General features: G+C 39.9%; 1 protein-coding gene and 1 long non-coding RNA gene across 10 annotated transcripts in view; one reads left to right on the forward strand and one right to left on the reverse strand.

Annotated features, from left to right (window-relative positions):
* The window catches only part of sgip1a (SH3GL interacting endocytic adaptor 1a), a 75,212-nt gene extending 60,775 nt beyond the window's left edge, over positions 1–14,437 (reverse strand). For 2 of the 8 annotated variants that reach the window (XM_071486198.1, XM_071486193.1), the window contains exons 1-2: positions 13,017–13,503; positions 3,455–3,590 (exon numbers count right to left, since the gene is read on the reverse strand). In XM_071486198.1, coding sequence (XP_071342299.1) covers positions 3,455–3,497 — 43 coding nt within the window. In that variant the 5' untranslated portion in view covers positions 3,498–3,590; positions 13,017–13,503. Of the gene's footprint in view, positions 1–79; positions 939–3,454; positions 3,591–11,036; positions 11,146–12,710; positions 12,786–13,016; positions 13,505–14,080 lie in introns of those variants that run through there. The other 6 variants (XM_071486191.1, XM_071486192.1, XM_071486195.1 and 3 more) reach the window with 6 other exon arrangements.
* LOC139626050 (uncharacterized) overlaps positions 13,373–23,692 on the forward strand; it is a 32,333-nt gene continuing 22,013 nt past the window's right edge. For both annotated transcript variants that reach the window (XR_011692089.1, XR_011692088.1), the window contains exons 1-2: positions 13,373–13,513; positions 15,641–15,769. This is a non-coding gene — a long non-coding RNA (uncharacterized lncRNA). The remainder of the gene's footprint in view (positions 13,514–15,640; positions 15,770–23,692) is intronic.

The raw sequence follows: 23,692 nt of genomic DNA on the forward strand, positions 1-23,692 counted from the left end.
GTAAATAGTAAATACAGAGGATACACAAAAACAACAGATATAAGAACACACACACACACACCCCTCCCCTTCACCCTACCTTATGTCAGTGCAGTGTGTCGAGCCTGCCCAGCGGTGAATGACATTAATTACATGCTAGCAGCGAGAATAACGTGTAGGTGGGAGCCAAGTGACAACCCATGTTGACGACCCTCACACACAGATTCTATGTTAACACGCCACTGCACAAAATATTTGCCCTGCACTCTCCTGCACAGTGACTATTCCTGTAGTAGCTGCTGGTGTGTGCCTGAGTCTGTGTCCCCGCCCTCCTGGGAATATCGGTGTGGTTTCACTCTGCCCTCTCTTTCTCTCTTCCTCTCCCCGTTCCCTCCCACCTTCCCCTCTCTCTACCGGCCTGTTTAACTCCGCTGTCTTTTTCTGTCTCTGTGCTTTCCCACTGCACTGGCACCAGGATCGATCGGCGTGATGTCATAGCAACGCAGGCTACAGCTGCAACCAACTAGCAGGAAGGGCTCATGACAGGCCAGCCCACTGGAGAGGGGTGTGTGCTTGTGTTTGTGTGTATGTATATATGTGGGTGCTGATTAACTGTCAATGAGACTGAGGAGAGAGAGTGAGAGAAACAGAGGGAGACAGAGGGAGAGAGGAGATGAATTTTCATGTGGAAAAACCTCAGAGCAGAGGAGACTGACAATTAGTCAAACCTACGAGAAAATATCAAACAAAGGAAAGACTAAAGTGATAGTGGAAAATACTAATCTGTAAATGGACCAGGAAATGGTGCTTGGTTTATTATTTATTTTATTGTTAGTTGTAGTGGTAATACCTATTTTAATTATAATGGTATTCTGTATTATGTATGAGTATAATTACATTTCATACATTTCATACGTATGAGGTATATGACAACAAAGATGTATTGCTACCAATTCAAAGACTAAATATCCTTTTTCTGTATAAATCAGAATCATAATTTTCCTAATATTCCCAATGTTTTATTCTATTTTCGAAAGTTAAACAAACTAAACACATCGAGAAAGAGAAATTAATATATAAAAGTAGCAATAAATAAAAGAATTTAAAAAAGCAAAAGGAAAGCAACAACAATAAATTGAGATAATAATGTCTATAGTCAAATAAATAAAAACGAATAAAATAAACAAAAACACAATCAGATTACCAATGTTTCACAATTTGTCCATACATTACTTATGTCAGTGTTACTTTATATTCCCTTTATCCACTACCTGAGAATTGTTTATTGTGCAGTTTTTCCTAATATTACTCACAGAGTCTCAGAGAGAAAACTAAACTTCAGTCCTGGTTCATGATGACTTTTTAAAGATATCAATAAGTGTATTTTTCTTTCCTGTGAAGAGTTTATTTCGTCTCTCATTTTCAGATAGCGGATGCCTTACAAATCATCATTTATGGCTTGGACTGTTCAGATTAAATATTTAGTAAGCAACATCACAATAAGTGGGCTACATAAGTGTAAAGAAAATGTTTTGTTTTAGGTGCAGGCAGCACATATATGGGCAGTCATGCAGATGACTCTGTACAAACATATGCATGTATGTATACTGTATATACTGTGTGTTAATGGGGCATCCAATAGTCCGTATCAGCCTTCAGTTATACTTTAACCAGACCCCTTCATGTGCCTCTTCATGCCTACTGAATCCTCCTCAGTCAAGCTTTCTTGTACTGAGTTCCCACTTTTTCTTGTTTTCACTCAGTTATTTATGTCAAGCTGCCTCCATGTGGCTCATTCTGTCACTTGCCTCCTCCTTCCTTTCATCCTTCTGTCTTTCCTTGCCCAGCTCCTCTTAACATCCAGCTGATGCTCGCAAGGAGGGGGTCCACACCCTCAGACCATGCCCCTTGCTTTAACCCACTTCCCCCTTGTTCTACCCTCAAAGCTCTGCTTATTAATGCTGCCCTCTTCCTCTTCCTCTTCCTTCCCATTCTCCCATTTCCTTCTTCATTATTCTTTTTCTCACTCCTGCTCACTTCCCTCGGCTGCAAGATAACCAGCATCTTCTCCTGCACTGCCATCTAGTGCTGACTGAGAATCATGAGAGATATTTTTTTTTTTGTGCTGTTCAGGCTTCACTGCTGAGGAGGTAAAATCATTGTAGATACTTACTAATATACTGTACTGGGCATGTCTGTGACATCTAGGCTGATATTTTGCCATTTACTTGTACAAATACAGAGGTATACATAGTGATTATCCAGTTGACTAAAGCTGCCTTGTGAGTGTTGAATAAGGGAGGAGGAAGGGAGGAGGATTTGCTAAATAAAGCCTAATGCCCTATAAGCTCTGTTGTGGAGCTGCGGGAGTGAAGTAGCCTGCATTAAGACACACACTTGTGTCATTTACTACTGAGTGGAAGAGACAATCATACCTACTATCTATGCTTTAGATAAGTTGGCATTTTTAGTATAAGATACTAAATGAAATGTCTCATTTATCATTATCTTGATGAGCCGTTTTGCCAATTTTTTACCCCAACTATAAAATTGTATACTTCTCATTCATATGCATGCAGATAATATCCAAATTGCAGAAGTCCAATCACATTTTTTTAAAAATACAGCAAAATACCTCCGCAGACATAATTTCTTGGCTGTAGAAGCACCTTTAGCAAATGCAAGTTTGAGGAGAAAACATGGCATCAAAAAGGACATTGACATGATTTTTTTTTAAAACAACAAGTTGCAATTATGCAGTTATGTTTATTTGTTAGAAACCAATTTGCACTGAACTTAGTGGAGGAACAGGGCTTTACCCTTGTAAGAACCCATAAAACTTAAAAGGTTAATTGATTTAACATGTTATTTCACTGGCATACTCATGTTAATTTTGAACATTCGGCTCTGGTATTAAACATATTTCTGTAGTCTGAGAGATATGGAGACAAATAAACCTGTGCATGGATAGTAGAGGAGATCTAGAGAGGGTAGACAGAGTGCAGCCTTAGGGAAGTGAAAGATGCGTGTTTGATTGACATTGAAATAAATCCATCTTCTTTTCTATTCAGCTTTCTATCTCGTCCCTCCTCCCTTACTACCTCTGTCTGTCCTCTCTTTTCGTCCTCTCTAAACGACAGTGCCACAGTTTCCTGATGTGCCTTGTGAGAGGACACACTGCACAGTCAAGATGCAAACACACAGGGTGCATACAAATGCATGTGAGCACAGAAACACCCATATCCTCATGTTATGGCATATGAGTAAGGTCAAGAGAAAAGGTGAATGGCTACAGATAGCCACAACAAGCATACATCCTTACTACTACAGTAAAAGTCCATACACTTACAAGAAAAATAAAAAATAAATTGAAAAATGACCTATTTTCCTTCTTTTCAGGTATGTTGACAATCTAAATCTTACTGCTGACAAGGTGATGTAGTGATGTAAAGGACAGGTGTTTTGCCAACTGTACCTGCAATGATGCGAAACCAGCCGGTACACAGCTCCTCAGCCATTTACAGCTCTCTCCATGGACCCCCCCCCGCTCTCACCGCAGGCAGATAGACGATGACAAGGGAGAAGAACAAACGGAAGACAAAGATGGTTCACTGGAAAAAAGAAGGAGACGGGGGTGAGTGGCTGACTGAGCTGCTCAGAGGACATGCACGTACACTGATGCAGACACCAGTGCATAAATTAACAAATGCAACCTGCAACTGCACAGGCAAATGCGCAAACACACAACTTCTGGAGAATTGTAATGTGGCACAGTAACCTACAAGTCCAGACACGTCGGGTAGTGAAGGTCAACATGTCCTTTTTGCAGTGTAGGCACACAACACCATAGCACATTGTGAATGGTTTTACTTAATCATGTACAAATCCTGCAGTACGGACAGAGGAAAAATGTTTAATACTGTACATATGCATATGTGCATATGAAAAACTTCATTATGGTATGTCAAAAATCCAAAGGTTTTCAACAGTCTGAAAGTGTCACTAGATGAGGGGTCAGGATAAGAAGGCTATGCTTTATATCTGTATATTACATTACTGGTTTTATAGAAATTTGACTTTAGGTACTTGGTTCTAGTAAGTCCATCTAGATGTGATAAGAGCAGTCCTGGCCAACACAATCATGACCTACTACAGGTGTAAAACCACAACAAAGCATTTGTAAAGAAAGTTAAACTTCTGCCATTCTTTTGGCCGAAGTGGTTTTGAAATGTTAGTCTGTTTATACTATTTATACTGTTAGGCTGCTAATTAAATCAGTGCACTCGATTCAGTGGCACTTTACTAAAAGATGTACAGAAACCTCCTTGGATAATTGAATGTTGAATGTCTATTTTTGGAACAAAAAACAAAGACATATGATTGAAGATTTTTTTTTTTTAATCTAAGGAGGTACACTAATAATTAGAGAGGTTGCATTTGCAGTTACAGGAGAATTGGATCAAAATTGAGTTGAATTACTTTCCAGCAAGAACCCAAAAATGACACATGCAGTTGGCGCCACCTGCTGTTGACTTAAACACATTGCGTTTCCCTGACACTCAGTTGGCCTCATCAGCCCCTCCATCTCTGATTCACTTCTACAGCTGCTCTCATTTCCTTTCTCATGAACACTACGCTGACAGAAAAACACTCAGTTTGTCACAGGTATCAGCAGTATCACAATGACTTACACATTCATGAAACACAGCGAATGTGTATATTGTGTATTTTATTAATCTGCACAACACATTCAGACTGGTTTACAACAATAGCAATCCCAGTGTTAGCCATGACAGTCACTGTGGGTACAGGTTGACTGAAATAATTTAGTGCTAAACTATAAGCTTGACACCTGCAGCAACAACATTTCATTTCACTGTCACATTCAAGCACAGTGCTACATGTTCCTCAGTCCTTATCTCAGTAAAACACTCTCCTGAGAGCAGAGCAGTCTCCTTGGCATTTACACAGACAGCACTTATTTTTCAGAAACTGTCTATGGGCTAGGATGCTGTTAATTCTGGCGCATTTCATGTAAGCAGAGACGTGTGTAACATGAGCCCGTTTATTTCAAAAGCAGAAGATGCAAAAGAAAAAGCAACTCTTGTTCTCTATCCTCACCACATCTACCACCCTTGTTCCCTCTCTTTCACCCACTACATTGCTTGCATCTGTCTCTATTTACCCTCCACCCCTACAACCACCCGCATACACCCTCCACCTCCCTCTCCCTGACCTACTTTCTCTCCACCTTTGTTCCTGCCTTTTGCCTGTTGGGTGCAGTATTGCTCTAATCTGGCTATTTTTTCAGTGACATCTCTCTGCATCTATTTGTGGGTGTAAAACAGTTTTTACCACCAACAAAGACCAAAAAACAAATTGAAATGGGTCATCACTCTGTTACTGTATGAATAAGAAGGGGAAAACTTCATTTATCAGCTGCAGGTGGTAACTGATGTGATCATTTGGCAAGGGATGAACCACTGGGAGATAGGGATGAGGTATGGTGACGCCACTTCAAGTCCCTGAATCGCTGATCATTTATCAAAGGTGTTCTAGTTCCATCCACAATTTCCCAATAAAACAAAAATAGCAATGTTGCACAAATTGAGCTCCTCCCTTTGCACCAGCAACTGTTGGTGCTGACAATCAATAAAAAAAAAAAAAAATCTGTAACAATTGTGATACCCAATAACTTATCAAATGAAAATGACAAACCTTTCCTGGGAAAAAAAATCTCAAATGTGAAGATTTGCTGCTTTTCTCCATTTCATATCACCTTCCTTGCAATTTTGTGACTGACATCCAGACAAAATGAGCAATGTGATACATCGAGCTGGGTTCCAGGAACACAGACTGGGCATTTATATTTCTTGACAGTTTCAAAACTAAGGAATTAATCATTAGAATAATTGAGAGATTAGTCATTTTATCCTTATGCGGGTCATCGGCTAATGGCTCTTCAGGCAGACAGACTGGCTGCAGGCCACAACAGGACAAGCTAAAAAAACAATCAAGTGATACTACATAGTATGCTTGGGTGTGAAGCTTGAGACGCCTTTTTAACTTTAAAAAATTTGTAGAAAAAGAAAAAAAGATGATGACCCTAATTTAGTGCTACAGGAGTAGGGCAGCGTGGGGTAGAGAAAGCCCAGTAGCAGACCACCACACAGTGATATAAGGCAAGCAAACAGAGAGCAAGAAGAGCGACTTTTCTCCTCCTATCAAATCATCAGGTTCATTAACACCACACCAACACTGACATACCAACACTAATGTGTATTAATTCACATTATACATAATGTGTATTTTATGTTTGGTCACCTGTCACTGTCCACAGTCAAATAAAGGATAAATAGTCTCACTTTGCATTGATACCATATTGTTCCCTTGGTCTAAACTAAATGTATACTTCTGTGCAGCACCCTTGTCACTTTTTACTGACCCGGAGTACAAGCACAAGGCATGACAACCCAGAGATGGACTTTTACAGATATGATTCCTCTCAATAAATGTCATCTCTATACTGGGACTTCCCCGGGGCTCATGTTGCAACTGTCACGTCTCATGTCCCGAGGCCTTGGGCCATTTCCTGCATGCTGCTGAATCAACATCCCTGCCAACCTCCACCCCACTTCATCTATCCCCATCCCCAAAGTGCCCTGATGAGGGATGATGATTAGGCAGCAGTCATTAAATGTACACAGACAAACACCCACCCACCGATTAGGCTGCAGAGAGTGCAGTCAAACCAAAACAACATTCCACTCAGCGGCAGGGGAAGGCATGCAGGGCGATAAGGCGTGGCGGTGGCGGGGTGCCATGTCAAGTGCCTACGTGCCATCCAGCCAGTCATGATGCTCTCTGTCCGTTAGTGTTGCCAGGTAGGCACACAGTTCTCGGCCATTACCCCACTCGCTGCCCTGCCCAGCAGGCCACACACACACAGACACAAATACACAATAGATAATAGGCGAAGTTTTCTGTGTAATTAGCACTCACTTCCTACTGTAAGTACTTGATGCTGAGGAGGCTGACTGCCAGCTCATAGGTGGATTTGGGTTGTTTAGTCTGATACCACTGGGGGTATTATTTTGATTTCCACTTTACACTATGTCCTTATAGGGAGAGATGGGAGTTAGTGTGGAAGGAACTGTATCACACTGTTGTCTGGGACAAACAGTATGGCTGTATAGCTTTTATTTTAGGTGCCAGGTGAGGGGATCAATCAGTCAGTGTTTAGTTCATTTGCTAGTTAGCAAGTGTGGTAATAATTGTAATCTTGGAAGGTATTCAGTCAGATATTGCACCAGCTACAGGCACAGCTAAAAGTGGTCAGTTCAGTACAAAATGAAATTCAACTTGCAGAGATTTGAAACTTGAAAGTACATTTCCCACCACCTTTCTGTCCTGTACGAAGTTCAATGGCAAACACTGTCAACCTGATACCTGGACTACTCTCATTCCCAGAGTCAGCCCCCTGTTACAAGCCCCCTCTGAAACCCCAGTCCTCCCCTCCAGCCTCAAAACAGTGGATGGAAAAGATGAGCTCATCCCTCTGATACTGCGCTGGTCTGGTCTGTGGTCTCCCTAATGGTCTCCAGGATGTCAACACCAGTCCAATATGTCCCTCTTACTCACACCAATTACCATTTCCACACGGGGCCCAAGCCTAAATAAACACAGCCCAAACTTGCTATACAATCAGCTTATATCTATAAACAGTGGAGCAGTTTAAATTAGGCCTCTCCCAAGAGTACCGGTCTTTGCTTGGACAGCCAGGCTGAGATGACAGAATGGAGCCAGATGAACTCACTGCAGGGAGTTTCAAAGGAGTATTTTAAAGACAAGAGGAATAGCATACACATGAGCTCTATACAGCCTAATTGCAGCTTTGCATATTTCAAACAGGATTGCTTGACTAGATTTCTAACTTGATACTAATTTGATTTGGAAAATTTGGGTCTGTTTAACTGGTAAATGACCCCCATAAAGAAGACATTCAGCTAAGTGACTCCTCTGCCTAAAGCTGAGAACAGGAAATCACACAAAGTTGTATCATACAGCTCACACAGGAAAAACCCCATAGCCCACTGCTGAATTAGAGCTTGAAAAAAGAAAGAACTTGCCTACGCTTGCTTACTGGTTCACTCTAGTTTGGCTGGACACCCACGAGAATATGGGTTTTGTGTGTGTGTGTGTGTGTGTGTGTGCTGTGACGTGCTGGTAGGAGCCCAGATAAGACTCCTACTGACGCACTTAATACTGGACCAATAATTACTAGGGCATCTTAAAATAGGAGTGTAGATTTTTAAGATATTCGGTATCTGACAAGTCTTCAGAGTAGCAAGAACAATGAACCCGTCTCTTGACATACTATAGTGGGTCATGAGGTAGACAAGTAGGACTAAGCACAACCCACAGCTTCACCACACTCCTTGAGTCAGAGGGGAAAAAGAAAGAGGATCACTAACACAGTGGGAATCTTCTACTACAGCGTAAAATATGTGCAAGTGTGGTTTTGTGTGCATGTGTGTGTGTGATGGGAGGGAGTGAATGGGTAATCCTGGCAGTAGACTTTTAGCTCCATTTGTACTGTAATTTCATTAGATGGATAAGACTAAGTGTGTCACAAAAGCTGAGCTCAATTCATCAGTCACTGTTGGGGGTCATGTGAGCACTCATGGGATTAACCCTAAAATATTAGATGGTTTTGAGATGGCATGCCACTCAACAATTGATAGCAAATCATTATTTTTCAATTTTTTCCTCTTGTTATTCAATTGATGAATACTTAAATCTAAAAAAAATATACCAAAACATCAAAAACTGTGTGTAGTGATGTGGTAGATTGCGTCGTGGCATTCTGGTCTGCGCTATGTCGAGGTGTCTCCTGTGGGGCCCACTTGGGAGTGTGTGTATGTAGGGCACTCCCACACACACACTCATACACACAAAAAATACACAATATTGGAGATGACACATCAAAGGCCTTTCTACCATGCTGGAGCTGACTCCTCTTTGCCAGTATGCAGCAGATAATATTCACATCCACATCAAAACACACTCTCCTATATATAAAACACACACAACACTCACACACACTCTGCATGTACACATATAAAAGCCCTTTCACCCAGAAGGCACAGCATGCCTTGGTCTTTCTTACTCATTACTGATTTGTAGCACACCAACTCCTGAGTGTCAAATAAAAAAGCATATGTTGTCCTCTTTTCCTCATAGAAAGCCTCTGCTCACCCACACACACACACAGCTCACCCAAATCCCTCACACACTCTTCCGGTAAACTCTCTGCCATTAAATGGGCAGCCTCCATGATGCTCACAGATGCACAACTGAACTGCAAACATAAACATCAAACAGTGATAAACATCACTTAACATCATCAGACCCAACAGCTAAATATATATTATCTGACTTTTAGCTATATAGGTCTTAGAAATTTGTAAAAGCACATCATGAACTACCTTTAACATTAAAATCAATGACTGAGAAAGAGAAAGAATCAGATTGGCTACTCTAGGATGGTGACTTGTTTTTGAAATAATCCTCATGCCTTATACTTAAAACAACTTAATAAATAGACAGAAAAGTTCTAACACAACTGATGGGTTGGTTGGCCATATGGTTGGTGGTTTCCCGTTCATGCAGACAGGCTTGAATGACTGATACTCTGTAGACACACTTTGCTCCTCAGCACATAAGGCTTCCCCCATGAACAATCTATGGCAAACACAGCATGAATGACTCACTCTTTCTCCAGCAGCAAAAACAACACTTTCTGTATTTGCAACTCGGCTGAGGATACAGTCTTACTTCTATATTTAGTTCTATTTGCTCAAACATTCAAGGGATATCCAGGGCATGAGGAGATAATACACAAAAAACTATGGCACTCAATTGAAACTCACTGACAAAAGTTGATTTTGTCAACATGAGTGTTGGTCATTTATTTTACCTGCACACTCCTTTCTAGTCATATTTATAATTTATTTGTGAATTACAAAATCAAATCAAGACCTAAATTAAGACTAACTTTTCATAAAGTCATTGAAATTTTGCACCTTAACAAACCTGGAAACATAGACTCCCTGAGAGTAACCAATATTTCACATTCTGTTATGTGATTTCTTTATTATACCATTCAGACTTCAGCAGCTCTCATCAGGTCTGCACTGGCTGCATGCCTCTGCTGAATATGCTTCACAGTATTCATTAATATATATGTTAAACAGCATAAAAACTTAAGCTGAATGTGGAATACTTATTCTGTATTGCATTAAATATTTTCTTGGCACCTGAGGGTTTTTCTTTATTATTTATTTGAGACCATTTTTAATAACTTTCCCCCCAAACTGTTCACTGCACTGCAGGAGGATATAGGGACACAGTCCTGTCTTCATGTACAGAGCCCAGAATCCATTGCCTAATGATGCTGCATTTGAGGGGTTTCACAGCCCAACACGGAACAAAGATCAGAAATTTTCCCAGGCTGACTTCCCAGGCAAGTCCAACCAAAACTGAAACCTCATTTCTCACTCATCACTCTCAAGCTCAGTAATCCCTTCTCCCCCCCACAGCTTTTCCCACATATAACTAACCCATACTTGAACTCACTCGACTTTAACTCTCACACTCGCAGTAGGCCACTGGGATATTATAGCTGTCCCAACATGATACCCCCAAGCCCAGAGGTATATCTAATATCTGCAGTGAGTTTTTGTTGGTAAATATCTTCTGCCAAGTCTTAATTTTTAGTGACATTTGCTTGAATAAATATAATGCATCATCAAATCTTCTCCAAGAGTGTCTGACTTAATAACTGCTGTCAACACACATTTTTAATCAGCCCAATATGTATTATAAAAGAGTGAACACGTGCTGAAAATGACTCAGACGGCAATAATCAGACTGTGGCTGAATGGAGGTACTGGAACGAAAGCCAGACCCAGAACTCAGGTGTAGCTCCATGTGAATTGTCACATGCAACAAAACCTGTTCAATTCGATTTAACAAACAAATTAAAAACTACGCACCAAAATATTTCACATGTCATCGGACACAAATATCATCACGTGCTGATGCCATGCAGTCTGGCCTCTGACATATTGATTCAACTCTCTCCAGGCCTCAACACCACAGCTCCTTCGAAATATAAAGCATAATTAATCAAGCAGAATATTCATTTCCCAAACAAACTGTAAATTTGTCTTATGTTTGTGCCAAACCTCCTGATGAAGTCAGCTTTGCCAATCGACCTGAATGAATCGACTGGAGTACAGTGACGTGAAACATAATTACTCAGCCATTTCAGATGACAAAAGCAAATCTCTTGTGTCCCCTTCTCCTCTCTCTACTCCAGCACTTGTTCTCACGTGTTGGATTATAACATACTGTGATAAACTTTAACTAGATGCTAAATTGTCTCCATTGTGTTTTTAATATTGTCAGTGGTTCAATATCAGGACCCGACTGTGACAAGACTACAGTGGTTCATATCCCTAAAAGGCACTCCCTTAACTTTCACAAAAACCCAGAAGACTAATCAGAAACCAGTGTTGTACATTTGGAATTCATGTTCGCAAAGAAGATTTAAAATCATGCCCAGTGTCCACTTGGCAAGCAGAATCCACAACGAGATACTTTAAGTTTCATAATCTCACATAGATCTCAGCAACATGTGAAAACTTGATGTATGTGTTTCAAAAAAGCCACGGCAACATTTTCAGCAGCCAGAGTTCATTAACTAGCACACGCATTTCTAATCCTCCTATTTTTGCCAACAATGTGATTTCATCTCACGAACAGCCGTACCACCTGGCAAATGCAAAATACCCAAGAGGTCAATTACAAACAATTATCTTCGACTGTAGAAATAATGTGTCAAAAGCTATTGTTAAATAACAGTAATTCAACATTTAATATTTCCACTAAAGTAACTCTTACTCAAAAAAAATGATGGTAAAATACAGCAAGACCCTGCATTAATGTGTTTATGACATTCATGCCAGCTCTTCCTCATGACTTCAAATGCAGTGGGAGCAGGCTTACGCATACCAGAGTTTTGGGGTTTGCCACTTTTTTCAATTCCATTACTCAGACAACTATGATACAGCATGATTCCTGTTACAAAAAATGTTTCCTGCTTCAATTCTAGGACGTAAGCTGTTCTGTAGAGGGTTTCCATGGTTACAGGATCATTGCTTAAGTCCAAAAATACACAGGCCAGCTCCGAGGGAAGTACAGTTCATCATTTACTTTAAATGAATTTCTGGCAAATTATTTTATTTACTATCACAAATCTTCGCTATGATATCATTTCCCACAGAGGAATGGACTCACTTTCACTTTCAATGTTCAGATGTGCCTAATACACATAAGAAAAGTGAGTTCAAGCAAATTCCATCACAACCATGCTTTCAACCCTAAAATGAACCCATTCAATATTTTGTGTTGCTTAGGTCTTGTTAATTCTCACTTTTGACTTACATGGTGTTTTATGTTAAACCAGGTGCCATAATAACAAAAGAAATCCCACACTCACTGCTTCTCTACAGCCTACTACTTTGCCAAGTTGAGATGGATGTGAAGGGCATGGATGAATCCACTAGCTTGGTTGTGTCAAAAGGTTTCCTGCAGTAACCAGCACTGTACCACCTCCACATGTTAAGTAAGGATAAATACTGAATTTGTAGCTGGCAAGATTTTACCTGAAATAGCTGGCTAACTGTAATAGCCAGGAAGCCAGGAAGAGTATTTCTTCTGAATAAATTTAAGGCAAAGCACTGTAAAGTATAAGAAATACAAGGTAGTAAATTGATACACTGTGCAGTTTAGTTCAAAATAAATGTGTTTAGGTTCAGGCTGTGTTTAGCACTACAGTGTGCCACTTATGTAGCTAGCTAACTGTTATTATTTTACGGCTAAAACTGTTGCATTGATGTTTACATTTGAGTCAGAGCAGTTTAACCAAGTTACCTGTTCACTTTTTCTCAAAGATAAATAACAACACTTACCACCAATTTTATAGACTCTTCTTCTTTTTAAGTCTCTTTGGTTGATGTGAACCCAAAGCTTTTTGTCTCAGGCAAAACTGAGAAACCTGTCAACTGCTTTTCAAACGGAGTGTTTTCCTCTCCACAGTTTTTCTCAGCCAATCAAAAATGGTCGCCGGAAGAGACGTGTGACAAATTGCCTAATCTTGTATGACAAATCGAGTGTTTTACTATCAGTGTATCAATATTAATCTTATTTATCACTATTTTTATTTTTTACATATAATTTTTCATACTTTTTTAAATTTATATTTGTCATTTATTTCTTGCCCCTGAAGACAAACTAAGAGAGAAGGTGTGTCACTTCCGGGTCCCACAACTGTTCAGCCGTTAATTAATCTTTTCGGGAAAACTTAGGCACCGTGTTAAAAATCTTCTACAGGTCAATATGTGGCATATTTATCGTTCCAGTTAGGTACATGTATTTTTGGAAAAATGGGAATATCTTCTAAACAGCGGTAAGTGTTGTCAAATTACCTGTGGTGCTTATATTTAGGCTATTTTTCAGAAAAAATTGAAGTCTCCAAGGTTAAAATGCTAGTGTTGCATCACAAACTGGTGGTCGACAGTTGGACACAAAACCATATTTCAGCAAGAAAGAAAGAAAACTCTAAGCTCCACTTTAACCATAGAGTTACATAACTCGTTTATGTACTTTTCGCAGGTCATTAATTAGATTATTTATTTATTGACACCCACGGTGAAGCAGAATAGCTGAATTGGGATTTAAATACCACGTGTATGTAAATGTCTGTAGGTGTTTTTTTGTTTTTTTTTTACTGATTGGGTTGATTCATACACCTGCCCCATCCTCCTCTCACCCAACTCCTTGCTTAATAATTCATAATAATCGTCCAGGGAAGTAATTTCCTCCGGCAAAGCACAATATGTTGACGTGTAGTCCAATAGTGTTGCGCAACGCGGAAGCCTCAGCCTCTCCCTGCTCACCCGCATTTGATTTTTTCCCCTAACTGTCTGTTACAGCATATGAGACCAAAGTTAGCCCGAGAGCATGCAAACAGTACCTGATCCGCGTAATGATCCTCTTCTTTTACCAGTATGCGTAAAATGTTGTTTGTCAAAGCATGTATATTGTATTTTCTGAGTGGTGCCTATATGACTGCAGGCTTCTGTAATGGTCGGCATGCAAGGCATGCATATTTGACTACGCCTAGAGGGTGTTTGTGTGTGCACAGGTAGGGGGGGGACCTGCTGTGACCATCTGCCTCTAGGCCTCTAGAAACCACAATAAGAAATATACTGTATAACGTGTACATTCAGATTTTATTAATTTACTCAATTAGAAATACACTCAGGTGTCATTCTGTAAACTAGCTAAAACTAAAGCAGTCTAGCATAACATTCCTGCAATAAATCCTACTTTCATTAAGGTTATACTGTTTTTTAGAGATATGTCATTCAGCTTTTCAGATTTTGCAAGTGTATTCTAGTTTATGATGCTCTTGAATTGTAGTTGCATGATACAATACCTTGTTAATAAAAAAATTTAGAGAATCAATTGATCTGCTAGTTATATTTTTTTATGATTTGTAAAAACATCTGTCACAATTTATTAAGACCCCCAGGGACAAGTCAATTAATGAGCAAAGTTATTGCTGATTAATTTTTTTGTTAATCAATTTAATTGATTGTAATTGTTTGAGCACTAATAACATATTTTTATCATACATTATACATACACTGACAGGGTCACTGATAGAAAAGATGGGCCCCTGGACTGCAGCCCGAAACAATAAGTCTCTGATCTGTGGCATGTTTCGTGGCCCTATGACCTGGTGCTAGATTAAGTATACTTCTGTATGAGCAGCATAAATCTGCATGTGTCTGTGTTTCTGTGTCAGTGCTTGCTCTACGAGACGTTGCCTGCATGTGACTGTGGAGATGTTATCCCACATAGTGTCTAGAGAACGTGTCTCAGTATTCATCTCTGGCACAGTTGCCATGGCAACCTGATCGACAGAGAGGACTTGGTGGTCCCTGTGATACGATGAGAGAGAAAAAACCCTGTTAAAATCCCAGTTCACTGCATCTCCTGTCTGACTGAATGTCTCTCTCTGTCATACTCTTGTATTCTCACTCTGCACGTGTATTCATTCACTTGCCCACATACAGGAACACACCCTAATCAACTTGTTAAGTTAGTTTAACTGCAGTAAGGCAGTAAAAGTCAAAGAATAAATCCACTAGATCCTAATATCTTTTTATCTCCACTAAGGAGGTCATGTTGTTTTCAAACATTACAATTTTTGGTTGGTTTGTTTGTCTGTCAGCAGGATTACGCAAAAAATACTGAGCCATGGGCCAGAGAGGAACCAATTAAATAAATAAAAAAATCTACAGTTTAGTCAGTTTCTCAGGAAATTATGTAGATCTATGACTTTTCCAGATAATAATCTGGATCTGACGGATGTGTGTATGATTTTTTGGCCTTGGTGCTAAGCAGTTATTACGGCTGCTGACCTGCATCTGCCACTGTACAGCTTTCAGTCAAACAACATGGTCTGTATTGAGATGTAATTTTCCTTGAATTTAAGTTTGAGTTCTCTTTTCTTAATTTCACTCAGAACTCTGGCAACGCCGCGGCTGGAGACATGAAACTCATCACCTCCTGTGCACCAAAGGTTCCTTTCCTGAGGAGAGACCCACATGTTCAAAACAGAGTCCAAAATGTCTTCAACCACAACTTTTACAAGGTTTGTGGAAAACATTAGCTCCAGTCCTCTCTCCTCCATCTACTCTCTATCCAGTCCTACCAATTGTGTTTACCCTATGTACATTTCGTAGCGGTGACCTGCCGCTGCAAAATGGTATTTGAAACCCTGCTATACTTTGCAGTTTATTGTCGCATTTTGTAATTTTGTGTGTCTTGTATTTCTAGTCCTGCTTCCTCTCTGACCTGTGACACCTATCACATGTTTTTCTGTCCTGGAAGAGGGATCACTCCTCTTTTTCTGTTCCTGATGTTTTTCCCATTTATCGTTCCTAAGTTAAGCGTGTTGTTGTTGTTGCTGTACAGATTTTAAGGTCCTTTGGGATAAACTTAGGGGCCAGAAAAATAAATTTGACATGACAAGAAGGACCCTCCAGGGTAATGCTGTAGGCAACTCCAGGCTTTTTCATGTAATTAATATTTCTAGAAAACCATTCAATATTATTTGTAATGGTAGGGTTGCCTAGTGGTCAGAGAATGTTCCTCAAACAAGATGACCCCGGTTCAAGTCCTGTAGCTGACCCATGTGTGCCTGCCATTAGCTATAAATGCTCTGAAGTACAGGAGATTACTGGAAGGAATGGCATTACGGGGGGAACAATGAGTGAAAGACACACACACACACACACGCACACACGTGTGTCATCACACAAGCTCTCACGCAAGCCAAAGAATTGTTCCCATGTGCTGCAGACCTCTATGATTTTGGAAGAGTGCGTGAGAGCAGCAAATGATTTATAAAGTTTAGAGTAATATAACCAAAGGGCTTGGTGACACAGCTGTGGAAGAACCAAAGAAAAAGGAAACAGAAATGACTGTGAAATTGGTCACGCTATGGAGCATCACGCATTCCTCATTCTAGCTCTCAGCTAGGATTTTTTTTCTCCCCTAATTTTTCTATGGAGTAAGCAATTGAGATGATTACTCACTGTATTCAGCAGACTGGTCCAGGGCTGGCAGGTCACACCTCAGCCTTGCACTTCTCTAGGTGACTGGGTTAAAGTTAGCTAGCATCTGTGTTTTTTTTATTTAGTCCATGAATCTGTTGAAGCTTTGTATGTCTTTTACCATCCTAAATAGATTGTGTCAGTGGTGGACAGCACAATCCAAACAAAAGTTGACATTAAACCATGTCTTTGGCAGCAATTTAAACCTGATATAGTGTGTCAGCAGAGTCTGAACCATAGTTTTGTCCATCTTACCAGGATTTGTGGCCAATGTCTATGGCCTGTCAAGCAAATCCTGTCATTATATCAGTCTTATTATCTCCTGTCTTTGCTCTGCCCGTTCCCAGAGTTTTAGCTGACATGAGCAAAATAATTTTCCAATACAGAAGTTAATGATACTTATATTCTTGTGCTGCAGTAAAAGGGTTTGGTAAAATGAAACCCCACCATGTTCTTTTGTGCAAACTGTAACTGTACCCAAGAATCATCATGGTCACCACCCAAACCTTACTTACTAACATCATTTAAAGCAGGCAGTTTCCAAGAAGACACTTCTCTCTGGAACCAGGTGTGGAGCCCTCAGCCTCAACCTCCACCACCCAGACTGCTCTTCCTAAGCTGATGTTCTAACTTAAACCTCATTTCAACCAGTGCTATCTTGGATGCTCTGCGGCATGTTAGACTCTTGTTCACATGTTTGTGAGCACCATGGGATGTCTCAGCAGACACTGCCAGTGCTCTGGTTACAGTCTAGAGGTGTTGGCTCATATCCCTAAAATGCTGCCAGCTGTGTCCACCTGTTCTCTCAGCACTTAAGCGAGCACAATGAGGACTTGCTGAGGTTCTTTAAACAGGCTGTCAGTGGTGTTTCTCTGCACCCTCAGCCACTTCATCATCTCTTCTCTAATTGGCTCGGGGGATATAAATAGCCACATGTATCCATCGTGAGACTGATTTACTTGCTTCACTTACAAGGTTAATGCTGCCTCAGGGGACCCAAGAGGGGATCATGTTGCCTTTTTTCCTGAAAGCTACATAGCAACAACAAAAACTGACAAGTGTAACTTCTGATTTTTAATTTATTTGTCTGTACTTCATACCGTTTTCACCATTCAGCTTTGTTCGTTGAATAAAAGTATAGGAGAACTGGCAAAATGACAATTTGAGACAAAAGCAAGTTTCAAGGAATACATTTATTTAGAAAATGCATTTTTCTCTTATTTCATTTAAGTCGAAAGAAATAAAGGTTGAAAGAAAAGGTGTCATCATGAAAAATAAACTTTTTTCTAAACAAAATCATCTGCCAATTCCACGAGATAGCTCAATAACTCTAAATGCAAATTAAAATCAGTTGCCAAGCTTGTCACTTTTAACAGTGTGTTCCTCTGAGAGTAGCAGTAGCAGTATTTGACCCAGATGGCCCTACAGCCAGATATAAAACCACAATGACGCAAAAGCAGGGGCCACATAATTTGCATCAAAAGAGAAGATATTTAACCCTACATGGTTATAAGTGTAAGTTGTTACATTAAGCCAACGCTGAAAAGACTGGGTACTGAACGAACACTGTATGCGTGATATCTTAGTTTTGTTTCCTTAATTTAGCTACTCTGTGCCAAGTTATAAAATCTGTGCAACTGGTGAATTCCTGAAAATTAACAATCCTGCACAAAGACAGCAGGAGGTTGCCCTTGTCTAAGGCAGTCGTTAGCCCCTGATAAAAACATAACTCTGGTCCACATGTTTAGGATTTCACAAATAGCTCTTTAAGACTTTTTTTTTCTCCATTCGGCCTTCTAATTAACTGTATTGACATCAAAGTCTGGTAATTAAATGTACCTGAATTTAGCCCCATGCATACACTGTACTCACAAGTACAGTTGCTCCAGAAAGTATTCAGACCTCTTTACTTTTTGCTCACTGTACTGTGTTGTAGATTGCCCCCTTTGGCAGCAATTGATTCCAGTCTTCTTGGCTAAGTGTCTACAAGCTTTGCACACCTGGATTTAGGCAGTTTATCTCATTTTTCCTGGCAGAGCCTCTCAAGCTTCATTAGATTGGATGGGAAGTGTCTTTGAACTGCCATCTTCAGGTCTGTCCACAGATGTTCTATGAGCTTTGAGCCTGAGCTTTGGCTGGGCCACTCAAGGACATTCAGAGACTTGTCTTGAAGCCACCCCAGCTTTGTCTTGGCTTTATGTTTCTGATCATTGTCATGTCGAAAGGTCAACTGTGTCCCTAGTCTCAGGTTATGTGCAAGGTGGTGTTCTCAGAGTCCTTTAAACTCGGCTGTCATGTGTCTTTTATTCAGAGTGGTTTCTGTATGGCCACTCTTTCATTAAGACCTGATTGACGAAGTGCTGCTGAGATGGTTGTCCTTGTGGCAGGTTCTCCTATCTCTGCAGAGGACATCTGAAACTCAGAGTGACTGTTTGGTTCTTGGTGACCTCCCAGACCAAGTCCTTCTTGCCTGGTTATTCAGTTTGGCTTAACGACTACCTTTTAGGAGGTGGCTCAAAACATCTCCCATTTTACAATTATTGAGGCCACTGTGCTCCTGGGAACACCGAGAGATGAAGAAATACTTTTATGCTCTTACCCTGATCTTTGCCTCACCACAATTTTATCACAGAGGTCTATAGCAACTGAGAGTTCTTTGGAAAATCTTCATGGGAACTTCATGGCTTGGTCTTTGTATCACAGGTGTGTGCCTTTCTAAACATTGTCCAATCAATTCAGTTTGCTCCAGGTGGATTCCACATACATTTCGAGGATTTTCAGAATTTTTTATTTTTTTTAATGAATTGGCATACAAGACTAGGCCAAAGCCTAGTATATGGTTTGCCTGCATATGGCCAATGTGCGAAGTTGAGGACAGGTTGAAAAGTGTACCGCTGTAATGAAGTCGTTTTTGCATTCTGTCTGCAGTTTTCAGTCCTTTACCTGTTTACATCCCTCCTACTCTCTGTGCTCACATATACAGCACTTTGAAGCCGGATTTCCAACAAAGATGTTCTCATTTACATGTTTTTCTGTTTCTGTCGTCAGACAACGGAACAAGTTTGAAATAGTGACTAAAATGTGATTCATTAAGACTACATGTTAATTTCCAAGCCATTTCCATGTTGCTGCTCAGAAATGGCACATAATCGCAATGTCGTCTGACAAAATCACAAAACACATTAAATAAAAACAAAGGCGGCTTTATTTACCTGCTCACTATGATAACTCAGTGAGAAAGTTGAAGCAGAATATCGTTCTTATTTTTTCTGTCACACATTGCACAGCCTCTCTACCACTCACTGAACAGAGTAGCTAGACAAAGGTGGGCCTCTTGCGGGACATTACTGGCTACTTTGTCCAAAAAGTTGCTAGATTTGTGGCTAGGTGCGTTTCTGAAAAGAAAAAAGCCTAACCCTAATAGAAACTGTGCCTATTTAGTGACTGGTGATCAGTTAGTCAGCCATCGATATTTGTGATTAGAGGGCTGGCCCTATAAATTCTTAAACCCTGTTTTCACTTTGTCATTATGGGTATATATAGACTGATGAGCAAAAATTGCAATTTTAGCCATTTAAAATTAAATCTACAATGCAATAAAGAGTGCAAAAAGTGAAGGGGTCTGAATGGCTAAATACATGCTGTGTTTATTGCCAGGCTTGTATATCATGATGAGCTGTGCTTCTACAGGCAGCTGCGAATGACTAAAGATCGACATCTGGGAAGAATTAAACCTAGTTCAAGTGACGCACATACTCTTATGTAATGATGTTTATGTTGACACCCAACTTTGCATCTTATTTTAGCAACTGGATTGAAGCTTTTAATTTCCAGAAACAGTTTACATGCAAAATGCCATGCTTTGTCTAGAGATGATAATAGAGAGAAAAAAAAGTTTCACTGTTGTTCAAGCAAAGATATTTTTTAAACTGCTGTTTAAATCCCACCATAGTTCTGTGTAGATTTACAGAATAAAGAGTCTAAGAAATCCACATTTGTCACTGCACCATTGTGAAATAACAACGCGGGGGCTCAGGAGCCTTAAATTTAATTACCTGACATCTCAATGAGGCATTCGTCTGTTCAGCTTAAAGGAGTTACATCAGCTGCTCTCTCCGTCTTTATCGTGTGTGTGTGTTTGTGTGTGTGTGTGTGAGTGAGTGTCTTTCTCCTCTTATGAAACTCATCTAAACAAATAGTTGTTTCACTTGAGAGCCATTTGCCTTTAAAAAGAGAATTTCTCCAATGGAGTTAGTACTTGTTTCAAGTCCAACTTATCTTATTTCAGGAATTTATAAGAAATGAGTGGCAGTGTCATAAAACTTAAAGCAAGTTTGTGTTGGAAAGAGGTCAAATATCCTCTTTCCGCATTGGCAGAATTTTTGGCCTGTTTTTAAATGAGAGGCATCTGAGACACTGGTAAAGATGAGATTCTTTCAAGTGTATACACCTACGCTCTTTCTCTATTGTGTCTCATTCATTGACACACAGAAGACACAATGGGGGATTCTAAATCCTTCAGCAAATTCCCTATTATCTCCCAAGCTAACCATTTCCTTTTCTGGACTGAAAATATTCCTCATCTTTTCCCCTGTGCCACACAGGGCAGCAGTTAAGTGGTGTCATTTACGTAGACTGGTGGGAAATGGTTTGCTCTGTTTTTAGCTTTATTAGATAAGTTGGCCATCCATGTGGACCTTCATGGCTCTGAAAAGGAGTGACAGGGGAGGTCCTCTGTCCCATATGTCAGTCCGTCTTTCTTTCGTCACATGTACGCAAGTAGTTTCATCAACTCCGATCTCTTTCTTTTACTAGGTTATGTCACAGGCAAGCTAAGGATAGGTTTCCACAGTGGGAAATAGGAGAGAGGTGTATGAAAGGGGAGGAGATTGGAATATATTCAAGAAGAGGAGGCACATATGTGGAAATTCAAGAATAAAGATGTGTATAAAGAATAAAGAGCCAAAAGATGAAAATGGCAAATGAGAGGAGCACAGGGGGTGAGAATAAATTGATAGACCCTGGTGATATAATTCACTCATGATTCTCTTTTAAAGTAAGGTTGGAGTGGATACAAGGGCAGACAGCCTCAGAGCTCTTATTGTGGATCACTATGAAATTGGATATGAAGGGTCATGGATGGAAATTACACAAGCCTCTTACCCGTGCCATGAAGTTTTTTAGATTGGGTTTAAATGATTCCTCCCCAGTCAGTAGTCTAAAAATAGCCAGTAATATTTTTTTGGAGAGGGTACTAAGCATTACTGATCAGTGCCCAGATTTTTTCCTGTTTTGGACAGGATAGAATTGGAATGAGTATGTTGAGTATATTTTATCATGCTATTTTGTTCGGCTCTGAACTCCTTTGCTAAAAAGCTACAAGAAACACAGTGATGTAAGACTGTCACACCTATGATCATTTTTCAAGACTGACCTTATTATGTTCTTAAAGACAGAAATTATTGCAGTAAATACTGGAAAGGGGCAGTTATTACTTGCACAATGTTGTGTTTAATGGGGTGTTTCCCAAAATGTATTAGTCCATAGACCCTCCAGTCTAAGTAGTCACAAACAGAACATTCCTGGAAATATTGCTTCATCAAGCATTTTAGCCTTCTCACCCTGGCTGTGTACAAGGTCCCAGATATTTAATAAACCAATTTATTGATGTAGCAATAAAACAGCTTAACAACTCAGCATCCACATCCTTTCCAGTTAATGTTAGTGGGGAATCACTGCAGGAGGCACAACAAAAACAGGAGGCAGGTTGATGTTTGGAGTTTAAACTCCTTCCATATGCCCAACCTCCAATGAGGTTGCACAATCCCATGAAGCTTTTTTTTTTTTTTAATGGAAAAATGTTTTAAAACTTTTAGTCTGGTCTTAGATCGGCATCAAAATAGTAGTAATAGTAATATAGTAATATCATACTAATAGACAATCATGCTTCTTGGAAGATGGAAGCATTGATTTTTGAATAATATCTAAATCCTATATCGAAACATTAGGGCCTTGTATAAATTCTTTTGTGTAAAATATAAAGTTGCTCATTTAAAAGTTACAGCAGTTTATAAGACATAGACCGCTCTAATGAAAAGTTGTAAAAATGAACCAAGAAAAGAGAGTTACGAGCCAAAATATGAAGTGCTTTATGAATGGCCACATGGTGGCCCTGTCTGCACCACATTTAAACAGCCAAATTTAGCCAAAATCTAAGATTTTGAGATACTGTGCTAATTAACAACCAAAAATACAGGTCTAAAAGCATATTGTTGTTCCCTCGGCTGAGGTAATAACTTTTGTGTCCTCCATGAGGAAATCATGCTACATAATAAACAAATTTCTGTCATGAAGGGAAGTTAGCTGACAGCCGTACAACAAAGTAATACACTTTATATGAAGCATGAAATTGCATTTTAGTCTGTGGGAAAATTAAACCTTTTTGACGTTAGTGCCATGACTGACGTTAGCATTGAAGAGATGACATGATCATCTACTGTGTCTGTCAGGAAGGGGCCTTGCAAAGTACCTGTGTACATAGGTTTCAACACATGCAAAAATGAACACTGTTAGTGTGTGTGTATGTCAGGGCCTTATGTCACATCAGGACACTCATGTCAGATTGTGTGTGGGTGCTGACTCTGTGTCACACAGTGTTCCCGTCTCAGCACATTAGAGCCAAACCTCTGTGATGGTGCAGCAAACGCAGTGACATCAAAGAGAAGAGAGTAACATAGTATAGATGTACTAACACACAGTATAATTTCCATTATATTTCACTTTCCAGCACTGTCCTGAGGTTTGAGGTTGATGGTGTTTTTTCACAGGATGGGTCTGCTGACCTTTAGTGGCTTTATTATCATTTTTTATTTAGATAGTGGTTGACTAACTGTGGGAACTTAAAGACAGAACCTCACTGTCAGACTCTCGTGAGTATTCCTGTATTTATTTAATGGCCT

This window comes from Trachinotus anak, unplaced genomic scaffold, assembly GCF_046630095.1.
Source record: "Trachinotus anak isolate AG129_WGS33_773 ecotype Australia unplaced genomic scaffold, CSIRO_AGI_Tana_v1 ptg000010l, whole genome shotgun sequence".
Taxonomy (NCBI): domain Eukaryota; kingdom Metazoa; phylum Chordata; class Actinopteri; order Carangiformes; family Carangidae; genus Trachinotus; species Trachinotus anak.